At 48.2% G+C, this 11596-nt stretch overlaps 1 protein-coding gene across 7 annotated transcripts in view; it reads right to left on the reverse strand.

Annotated features, from left to right (window-relative positions):
* Nucleotides 1-641: 641 nt before the first annotated feature.
* The window catches only part of TEAD4 (TEA domain transcription factor 4), a 76113-nt gene continuing 65158 nt past the window's right edge, over nucleotides 642-11596 (reverse strand). For 6 of the 7 annotated variants that reach the window (XM_025191286.1, XM_025191283.1, XM_025191284.1 and 3 more), the window contains 4 exons: nucleotides 11019-11159; nucleotides 9003-9155; nucleotides 6687-6786; nucleotides 642-884 (listed from right to left, as the gene is read on the reverse strand). In XM_025191286.1, coding sequence (XP_025047071.1) covers nucleotides 829-884; nucleotides 6687-6786; nucleotides 9003-9155; nucleotides 11019-11159 — 450 coding nt within the window. In that variant the 3' untranslated portion in view covers nucleotides 642-828. The remainder of the gene's footprint in view (nucleotides 885-6686; nucleotides 6787-9002; nucleotides 9156-11018; nucleotides 11160-11596) is intronic. The other variant, XM_006035111.2, reaches the window with a different exon arrangement.

Consider the following 11596-nt stretch of genomic DNA (forward strand, 5'->3'; position numbering starts at 1 on the left):
CAAAGGAAAGCTTTACAGGTAGAATTCTCATTTGCACAACCCCAGCGTGGAGTAAAGCTTGGTTTTCCTTAGTCCTGTGAAGAAAGGCTGAGATTTGTTACCGAGTGCTCAGGGAGGAATGTGCGATGGCCCTGCAAAACGTGTAGCTGGACACACACAGGCATATGGTGTTATATGTAAGCATCTACAGTATATGCACCTGCTTTTGTATTGCATGCAGGGATAAGTGTGCACACAGTTACTGCTGTGTATGTCCAACTGTACACATCTCTGCACATGTACTACCAGCTAACTATGTCAGTGTGCTGACATTGGACTTTCAAAAGCATGTGTGACTGCATTTGTGCATATAAGCCACCTTCTTGACTCTGTACATATACACAAGCATCCATGTGTGGGTTTGTGTACCTCTGGGTGTGAGACTGCTTGTACACATGCACCTCTGCACCCTATTATTCTGTTCTGAAACTTAGCATTCCATATGTAATGTGGAGCCCAAGGGAAGGCTTAGCAGATACTGAAGTATGTGGTGACCCTTGATTTCCAGTCCCTTTGGTAATTTCAAGACTTTTCCCCATTGTGTGAACCTGAAGACACAGAATTAGTTCCCCCCTTTTGGTCACAAAACGGCTCACGGGTGCTTTTCTGAAAATACACAATATCTGTAAGTTTATTTCTCAGTTTGGTATCAGGAAGGGGTGGGGGTAGTTCAGGCATGGGCTTTTCCCTCAGATATATATTCCCATAGGCGGTCCAGGGGCAGAGAGTCTTTAGTCCTTCACCAGCCGGTAGATGTGATGCTGAGCACCGTGATCACTAGTGGAGACCTCAAAAACGTACGCTATGCACAGCAGAGTCTCCTGAGTGTCCCTGTTCGTCACGACCTAGGCAGAAGAGGAGAAGCAGCTGAGAGAACAGTTTCTGTCTCAGTTTTCAACATTTCGACACTTTCAGAAAAGTACATCTGAACACGATCTAGAGGAGGAATGAAGAACTGCTGGAAAGATATTCCACAGCTTAGTTATCAAAACTGGGGAGGTGCCGCCTTACTGTTTTGTGGGATACCAATGCAGTGAAAGAAATAAGGAGCAGAGTACCCAGCACTACAGAGAACAGAAATGTCTCCCTTGCGCACTAGCTGTGAACAAGCACTGTCCATACCAAGAGGGTCTGGGAGAGCAGGGAGTAGTCCTGTCTCCATGGAACCAGTAGGGACCATTGCTCCCACATTTGAGGAGGGGAGTGACAGTTCAAAAGCACAGAATCCTGATCAAGAGAAATTGCTGAATTGGCCTTTCTGGCTTTCTGTAACCTCCGTATCAGAGCCAACTCATCTCATAACCTGTCCAGCATGGTTGCATGGAAAAAGCCCTGCTGCCATGGACTGCTCTAGCCAAAGAGGAACAGATTCACTCCTGCAATGGACTGCTCTAGCCAAAGAGGAACAGATTGTAGTCTCCTCTGTCTATTCAGGATGCATAGCCACTAGCTTTTGTCTGGTTCTGTTTTCTTCTCTCACCTTGTGGTTGGTTTCTGCAGCAGAGCTAACCTTTCCCTTCTCTCTGGGTGCAGAGGTGGGAACTGCCCAGCTCTAGGAGATAGACACCCCACAGGTTCCTTCCCTGGGGCTCAGGGAATTGGCCCTCTGAGGCTATCATTCTGCTTCAGTTCAAGTTCAGTGGTGATGCATAAGGCAACGGATGCATTATGTGATGCTAAATTTGAGTACGAGGCAAAGTTAGAGGGGGTCTAAGCTGGTGAAATAAACACGAGCGCTAGGAGAATTTACTTCGATTCATATTTTGGTCTTGGCAGCCAAAGGTTATGACCTTGGAACTTCAAGGGATCCTCCATGAGAGAAAGCCAGGAGGATGGAAAATTCTCAGCCTGTAACCCAGGGCATCCTATAGAGATGTGAATGGGACCTGAATGAAGTACAGCTCTGTGAGATGGGAGGGCAAGGAAGCAGCTCAGATATCTTGGTATGGAAAGCCCCACTAGAAGCATTACAGTGAGATTTATTTATTTATTTATTTATTTATTTATTTATTTTTGTCTTCAATTTACAGTGGCCTGGGCCTGACTAGGGAATGAAGTTACCATCATGCATCTGTATGAATGATGGCATATGGACCTTGTCTCTCTTACTGCTGCCCCACCTCATTCCTCTGTTCATCTATAACATTCCCTGACATTTATACAGCCCCTTTCCTCCAAATTTGTTCCAAATCTGAGTGAATAAAGCCTGGCAATGGCCAGCAAGGTAGAGGAGTACCACTAACCATGTTTTATAGCTTAGAGAACAAAGCTACAGAACAGCCAGGACTGATCTAAGCTAAAGGTGATTTACATCAGCAGTTTCAATCACCTTGCAGAAAGCCTCCATTTCAATCAACTTTTCATTTGTAGTTCACTTATTTTCTAAAGAAAGCTGCCTTCTCATTGGTCGGTGCAAATGTTCAATCACATAGATTTATAGCTAAACAGAGCCTTTATAACAGGTTTGCTACCTCTTGTTTTGACCAAAGAGAGTACGCTATAATTACGTACATCTCTTTAAGCACTTCTAGAGCTTCATGTTTCAATTTTTTTTATTTCACTGCTTTTGATATGTTAAAAATATTGCTTGTTTACTATACCAGTGGAGCTCAAACTTTTAAGGCAGTAGGCTGGGTGCCTGAGATTCCCCCCCACTTCTTTGGCCCCTGGAGGGGAGCAAGGAGAGAGATGGGAGGGAAGTGGCTGCCAATCTCAGAGGGAGGGGAGGGAGAGAGGAAGAGGACTTACCCCTGGTAAGCAGCACCTGCCATAGGGGAGCAAGGAGGGAGAAAGGGAGAGAGAGAATAAGCAGCCCCTGCTGTAAGGGAGGGGAGAAGGAGAGAGCAGAGAAGGGATCAGTGGCAGGACAAGGATCACTGACAAGCAGGGAAGGGAAGGGGATGCATCAGGATGAGGTGTTTGCTGCTGATCCCCTGTGCTGGATCCAGTCACTCTGGTTTATATGCTGTAGGCTGAGCACCACTGTACTAGATAATTAACTTTCAGCAGACTTGTCGGGCTAAGGGGTCAGGGTAGCAGATTGGCCCCTCTGTCCCCCTCAGGAGGGAGTCTCCCACAACAACACCTTACTTTTTGTCTTGGGGAGAGCAGGGGCGGGAACTGCAGTTAGGCCCTAGACAGATTAAGGCACTAGACACATATTTGGAAGGTATGGGCCATATGCTTCCTTTGTGACCCACTGCAAGATAATCTCTGTTCCAATTCCCCACACATAAAATACCTTTTGTCCATACTTTGTTTTTCTTATCTGTTTAGGCTCTGCATTCTTTTGGACAGGAAATGCTTCTTTTGTGTCAAGTGGCTGCCCCAGGATAGAAACCAGAATTTAATCCTGAGCAGACACATACATGCCTCTTGTAGAGGCAGAGGCCAGGTACCAGCACCTGTAATGACTTTGCTTGTCTCTCTTCCCAGTAACATAGCCACTGGGTCCCCCATAAGCCTGAGCCTGTAACACAGTACATGATCTACTGTGTCATATTGATAAAGCCAGACTTCTCAAGTTAGATGCTTTCCCCCCTGCTTCTTATCATAGAAATTAAGGGCTTGAAGGAACCTTGAAAGATCACTGAGTCCAACTCCCCTGCTCTAGGCAGGAATACTGCTGAGATCAAATGATCCTAGCAAGGTGTCTGTCCAGTCTCCTCTTGAAGACTTCCAAGGTTGGGGACTGCACCACCTCCTTGGGAAGTCTAGTCCAGATTCTGGTCACCCTTACCATAAAGAAGCTCTTTCTTACTTCCACCCTGAAACAATCCTCTAACTGTTTATGGCCATTGCTCCTTGCCCTCCCCTGGGCTGCCCTAGTGAACAGTTTTGCTCCCAGCTCCTGATATTCACCCCTTACATACTTCTAGACGGTCACCAAGTCCCCCCTCAGTCTGCTTTTCCCCTGGCTGAACAATCCCTGATCACTAAGTCTTTCCTCATAAGGTTTGTCCTCCAGGCTCTTAGTTATTCTTGTGGCCCTTTTCTAGACCCTTTCAAGATTCTCCGCATCTTTTTTTGAGTGCGGTGCCCAGAACTGGACACAGTACTCCAGCTGGGGTCTTACCAACGCCGAGTAGAGAGGAAGTATCACTTCCTTAGCCCTGTTTGCAATGCATCAGCTAATGCAACCCAGTATGCTATTAGTTCTGTTGACTACAGTGTCGCACTGGCGGCTCATGTTCATCCTGTGATCAGCCATAACCCCAAGGTCCCTTTCAGTCATTGTGCTGGCCAGGACATCTCCTCCTAACCTATATTCATGTTGCAGGTTGCTTCTCCCCAGATGAAGCACTCTACATTTTTCCTTATTGAACTGCCTCTGGTTCTGCTCTGCCCACCTTTCCAGCTTGTCCAGGTATGCTTGGATTTGCATCCTATTCCTTAGCGTGACTGCTTTTCCCCATAACTTAGTATTGTCTGCAAACTTGGCCAGCATGCTTTCCACATCCTCATCTAAATCATTGATAAAGATGTTGAAAATGTCTTTATCTAGATTTGAACTTACAGGTCATGTGCTACTTGTTGACAGAGGCTCACAGATTCAGCATATTTACTTAAAAAGCTTTAAAGGGGCTATAAGCAATTCACCCCTTTAACATATTTTTGTATTAAATTCAGATTTCATTTGAGAAAAAAAGCTTGTTATAATTTAACTAACTAACTAGTCCTATTTAATACAAAACATCCAATTTCTCTGCAGAAAAAAAGTCCTGGCTGTTTATATCAGCCTTGCCATCAAGTAGAGAAACAACTTGCATAGGGTCTCCAAGGCCAAGTAGACCTCCTGATTCCTAGTTGTGCGCTTTAGCCACAACACCCTCTGTTATAAGGCTAACACTGGATTCCCTAGGCCCTTTGTAGAGGTGCAGCACACATGCACAGCTTGGGTGGAGGCAGTCAATGATGACTTTAAGCCATCTTTGCACTCTCCCAATCTAGGGGGGCCCCAGGGGCTGGAAAAGTTCCCAGTGTAATGTAGACAGCCCTGAAAGCATAAGTAACAGCAGCCTCAAGGTTTGCCCTGTGGGGTGTAGAGCTTCATAGAATCTCAGCAGTGCTGTGTGTCACAATCCACCCCTTCTGCTCCATGCCCCACCTATACCTGTGCTGAAGGAACTATCCTTTAGCCGCAACAAAGATTTAGGTCCCCTTCATAATGCTCTGCTTTCTTCATCAACATGAATAAAGGTCAATAATAGAAGAATTACCCCCTTGCATTTTCCAATCACTTTACTACCATTGAGCTCCTTCTACCTGCCATAAAGAAGCCACTGAAGAGTGAGGATCCTCAACCTGACTCATGTTGGCACAAGCATGTTTTTCACTACAGCTTTGCCTTCTCCTTAGGCATAATGTATCTTCATGTCTGCCTCATCAACCTCCTTCCAAGCCATCTCTCCTTCCCCCTCTTTCCCCGGCCTCTCCAAATATGCAGCCACAGCTACCACTTCCATTTCATGGACAGCTCTGCAAAAGGCTCTGAGATGCAATTTTCACATACAGCACTAAAGGCCCTGCTACACTTCCAAATTAAAACTGGATAAAAACCAGCTATAGAATTGTTACATGTTTTTAAGCATTAACTTTGTAGCTAGTTGGCTCTTATGGTGCTATAAATACTGTGCATGTTGGGCTGGTCTAAATTTATTGTGCAAGTAACCAGTTAATAGGGGTGTGCTGATAAAGATTTTCTTGGCCAATACCAATAGCTGATTATTAATCAGCCATATTGGCATACAGATCTGATAGCTGATTTACAGAAATGCAGCCTGGCAGCTTGGAGAGCAGCACCCTGCAGGTAAGTCTGTGGAGGGGGGAAGTGCATGGGGGAAGGAAGGGGCATGTGGGAGGCAGATTGAGATCCCCATGGTGAGGGAAGGAGTGGGGCTAGGGCAGGCCCAGCCAGGACAGTGAATGGGACCCCAGGGCCAGGAGCAGGATGAAGCCATGGGCAGCTTGTCCAGGGGGTGCAGGGAGGTGGGGCAGCTCCCTGTCACTGTGCACACCCCCGGGGAAGGCATGGGGGCATGTGCCCCTCTGGAATTTATGCACAGGGTGGTGAGCTGCCCACTGGGCTCAGGCCCAGGAGCAGCACCAGCCTCTTCCTGGTGGGGGGGAAGGGGGGGGCTGAGCAGGAGGAGGGCAGGTTCAGCTGCTGTTCGGCAGGCAGGGGATGTGCAGCCAGCGCGGGGCTCCTGAGGGAAAGGCAGAAGAGCAGAGCCCTGGGCTGGAGCAGCACTAGGAAGTAGCTCAGGGGGCTACAGCCACTCCAAAATTCACCCTAGTCCCCCTGTAGCCACCCCTCCCAGTGCCACTGCTGCTGTCTGCCCCACTTCTGCCAACTCTGAGCCCACAGTGGGCAGCCTGCCTCCACCTTGTGCACATATCTGGGGGACACATACCCCCTATGCCTCCCCCAGGAGTGTGCACAGCAGCAGGGAACCACCCTTCCTCCCCTGTGCCCCCTAGACAAGGTGCCCATGGCTCCTTCTTGATCCCAGCCTCAGGGTCCCATTCACTGCCCTGACTGGGCAGCACCTGCCCCTGCCCCACTCCCTCTCTCACTGTGGGGACATAGATCTGTCCCCTGCACATTCCTTCTCTCCCCCATGCCCCTTCCCCCACAACAGGCTTACCTTCAGGGCACTGCTCTCCGAGCTGCTGGGCTGCATTCCTGGCTGTGTGCGTGCATGCAGCTGCACGCATGCAAATAGCATTTATCGGTGCCATTATTGGCTACACCACCAAAAAAAAAAAGTCAATACCTCATAATTTTTATTTTCCTTTTTATAGGTACTGATCTGATATGTGACCAATATATTGGTGCACCTATATTAGTTAATTGTGTGATATAAGTACTTTGCACTTGCAGCTGGTCTTCCTTTCCACATGTGCCTGGTCTAAATTTATTGTGCAATTAACTAGTTAACTGTGTAATATATGTAATATGTAGCAGGAGCCTAAATGATACTAACTCTGGGGTGGTATGTGGACATCTTTGTCTCATCCATGGCTTAAACATTTCAGGGATCTGTAATGGGGCTCCTACCCCATTACTGAAGAGGAAAGAGTCAAGGTTGCAACCAGCTGGCTCCAGGTCCTGGGAGGGACTAGCAGGGATGGAGAGCCCTTTAAGATGGTTGCTTGCCCCAGATGCAGACAGTGTATTCAGGCCGTGACTCAGACCTGGGGCAGAAGTGGTGGATCAGGTGACCGAGAGAGGGGTGCAGGTTTTGGGAGAGGGGACTGCAGGCTTCCTAAGGCCAGGACCACAGCTGTGAAGAGGGGCTGAGTCTGACCTGCCAGAGCAGAGGAACGTGTGGGGGTGTGTGGGTGGGAAAGAGAGAGAGAAAATGGGATTTGGTCTGTATGGCCAGACCCCGTGAAGGCTGAGACGAAGCCTCAGCAGTACCAGACATTAAAGTCACGTTCCTTTTGTTATATGCTTAAATCATCATCCCTGTGGTGACAGACCCAGGCTGGGGGCAAATTTTGGATTTGACAGCAGTCAGCTTACACCTGAGTTAAGTTTAAATTGGAGGACAGAGTAGTTGTGAGGGGAGCTTGGAGGCTGCAGGTAGTGCCTAAGGGTGCATTGCTATCATTGCTGGAGAACCTGAGTCTGCACAAATAGACTGTGGGTATGGGCCCAGGCTCCAGAAGGGGGGGAAGCAGAAGGAGGGCCCCAAAGATTGAGGACACAAGCCCAGAGCCTGCAAGGACAAGGCTGGAGCCTAGGGTCCTGGAACAGTGGACCACGGGTGGAAGAACCTTAGTCACAGTTAAGTGGGCCAAGGCCAGGGGTCTAAAGCTCAGACAAGAATCTAAGACAGGGGTGGGCAATTATTTTGGCTGAAGGGCCGTTTTAATGAGTTTTTTGGCGAGCTGTGGAGGGCCAAAGTGCCCTGTCCCCTGGTCACAATCTTGGGACCTAACATTTTGCCCCCAACCCCTAGTTGTTGCCACCGGAAGTCCCTCCCCTCACCCCAGAAGTGCTCCATTTGGGAAGGGGGTTTCCCATCTTGGAACTGGAAAAAAAAACAAATTATATACTAAAACTCAAACATCCACAATAACACATTTTAATTTTATTTAAAAACATATTTTTGTCCTGATTTGTGTGTATTTGTGTGGTGTATGTAGAGGTGGTTGTGTAATAGCTCAAAATGAAGTCTTACTCTTGTATATTGTGGGGGTGTGAGTAGGTGTGGGGGCTAAGTGGGGTATGGAGTTTGTCTTTGCTGCTGTCACTGCCACTGCTAGGCTGCCCCGTAAGGCAGTGGTGGCAGCGCAGAGGAGCCGCAGGGCAGCCCAGCATGGGCTCTGGGCAGGTGCAACAGGGAGCACTGGGCAGAGTTGAGGGGGAAGGGCTGCTTTTCCCTTCTGCACTGAGCAAGAGTTTCTGCCCAGACAGTGCTGCTGCTGTTTAGCATGAGCAGGCGAGTCCAGAGCAGGCCTGGGGCATGCTGGGTTGGGGCTGTGGCATGGGTCCCCACTGGTACCATGGGGCTGGGCCAGCGGCAATGGCAGATGGAAGAAGCTGCAGCCACCTGGTCTGCCTAGAAAGGCAGTCCAGCCACAGAGCCGCCCTAGCCCTGCTGCATGACCTGGGGGCAGCAGGATGTGCCACAGCCAGAGTGTGACTGGACCAAGCGGGACCGAGGGACCCACCACAGGCCACATAAAGCCCCTCTGGCAGGCCAGATCAGTCCCATGGGCTGTATTTGGCCACTCCTGAAGTAAATCCCTTGACCTTTAGGGGCAGCCTCCCAGTGCAACTAAAACATCAAAGCATAATAGGTGAAGTGGTAGGGTGGACCCCCTCAGGGGTCCAAATGGGCAAGAGAAGGGGAGGATCCAGGCAGCTACTAGGGGGGTTGAAAAGATGCAGCCCCTCCCCCTCTGGGCTTCAACGTGCTACAGCACCAGTAAACAGCAATTCAGTGGCCCACCTGTAAAATAGTGAAGTTCTCCAGCACGCTGTTCATCATGTATTTCTCTGGAAGATGTTTGAGTTTGTGGATGAAATTAATCATGTACTCGCAGAGCGGGGAGCGGTGGATGCGATAGGAATAGTGTCCATTCTCATAGCGGGCATACTCCGTCTGCAGGGTAAAACAGAAGAGATGCTTGAAAGATTACAATTCTTCATTAACATGACTAATCATTAGTAACAGCAGAGTTGCCCATTTGCATTTTCCAGTCGCTTTACTGCCACTGAGCTCGTGAATCATTTTAAAAAATAATCCACTCTGGGAAGTTCTAGAAGAGTTTCTTTAATGTCCCCAGCTGTAATTATTTAGTGAGAGTGTGAAAAGTCTCTCTACACTAGTAGTAACCAAAGTTTGCTGTGTAACAGCACCTGTCATCTGAGGGCTTCAAGGTGCTTTCCAAGTAATAACTAACTATGCCTCCCCACACCTTTGTGAAAAGAGGCCAATATCACTGTCTCCATTTTACAGGTGGGAAAACTGAAGCACTTACCACTTGAGTGACTTTCCTGATATGACACAAGGAAATAATGGTATATCTGGGAATATGCACCTCACATCCCAGCCCAATCCTTGCCTCTCCCACACCTCACTGTTGCATGCTGCTCTGTAAGTATGGAACTTTTGGGGTACTATCTCTTTATTTTCACACGTTAACCTGTACACATTTAGACACCCCCCCCCGCCTTGCTGAAGCACCAGGGGATTTTTGTCACTTTCCCTTTTGAGTCCCAGGAGGCTTCTAGCCACTTCAAGCCCATGAACAGTGAAATCGCCCTCAGCCACAGGGACCTGCTTTGTCCTTCAGCTAACATTTAAAGCAGAATTATGGGGGAAAAGCAGCTCTTACCACACCTTTAAAAAGACATATTGTTCCCCTTCTCTGAGCTTGCTGTTCTGTGGGAGTAGTAGGGATGGAAGTTCCTGTCTAAACACACTGCTGAATGTATGGCACTATCTGGCAGGTCACATTCAAAAGGTTTGTCTTCAATAAACCCCAGGAATAAAGATTTCGTAGACATTAGGGCTGGAGGGGACCTTGCAAGATCATCAGGTCCAGCCCCCTGCCCAAGGGGCAGGAAGTCAGCTGGGGGTCAGATCACCCCAGCAAGATAAGCATGCAAGTGTTTCTTAAAAGGTATCCAGAGTAGTTGCTTGCACCACTTCTGGGGGGAGTCTATTCCAGACTCTGGAGACTCAGACAGTAAAGAAGTTTTTCTTTATATCCAGTCTAAAACGATCTTCCAGCAGTTTGTGACCATTAGACCTCGTCTTCCCTTGGGGTGCCCAGGTGAACAGACATTCTCCCAGTTCCTGAGACACACCCCGTATATACTTATAGGCTGCCACCAAGTCACCCCTGAACCTTCGCTTCTCCAGCACAAAAACAATGTTGTGCTCTCTGCTGTTCAAAACTGCCTTGGAGGTCACCTAAGCATAAAGCAGACTTAGTGCTTCTAGATCTGTGCAGTTAAAACCTCCCAAGTCAGGCCACTGTCACAGTTTATGGGCCTAAAAATCATGTGTTTAGAGGAGGAGAATAGTAGTATGCTTGAGAATCTTCCCATTTACCTCATGGTTTCTGAGCCTGGATAGGTTGGAGTATGTCAGGTTTTCTCTGCACCAATGAGAACTAGAAACTTATAAAACACCAAGAGCTAAGGTCCACATCATCACATGGCCCCAAGAGCTGGCGTTTTAAGTGGAATAGCAACTACTGCAAAGACCTGCAATGAATTCATGTGAGATCACTGTGCTGTGGGCTGGATCAGGCCCATCCTTGGGCATCTGATACCACAGCACTAGACCACTGTTTCCTGACTGTCAAAACTCTTCCTTTCCATCACCTTGATGAAGGTCAGTGGCTACAGCCTGCCATCAGATTCATGCAAGTGGGATTTGTGAGAAGCTGAGCAGTAGGCAGAACGTGACCCCAGAGTGCTCTGCATTCAGTTCTCAGCTGCTTCTGGCACCTACCTCCACTTTCTCCACCACCTGCTTTCCGAAGGAGCACACTTTAGTGGAGCAGGTAATGATCATATTTTCTGGGCTCTCATATTGGCTGGAAACACCATAGAAAGATCTGGATTCATCTTCAATGTTGGTGTTCAAATCAGCCTGCAGCCAAAACAATAATAATAATAAGATTAGAACAGTAGACTATTAACACACAGAACATTTCTTTCGGAGCCTGAGCAGCAACCACCAGAGGGGTGTTCTTGAACCCATGCGTTTGGGGTAGTAGAGTGGGTAAGTAGCTGAAGTGAAGGCTATATAGGGAGAAAATGTTAGTTTAGCATATAAACCTGAAAGAGGTCACTTTGGGGCTGGGGTTTGCGTGTGCACCTGGTAGATAAGGCTTTATAAAGGTATGATGAAGCTGTTTGCTGCTTTATCTGATAGGGGGAGTCTGCATTGAAGGGGGAGTGCCTGGGGTGAACAGGAAGGCCTTTCTGTTAGCTACACAGCTGCCTGCCAGGGTGGGTTGCCTCAGTGAGGAGGAAGGTCAGGGGTTTAAGACTCATAATAAAGCATTCTGCTGGGGAGGACAGGGA

This window comes from Alligator sinensis, unplaced genomic scaffold (genome assembly GCF_000455745.1).
Source record: "Alligator sinensis unplaced genomic scaffold, ASM45574v1 scaffold1386_1, whole genome shotgun sequence".
NCBI lineage: Eukaryota > Metazoa > Chordata > Crocodylia > Alligatoridae > Alligator > Alligator sinensis.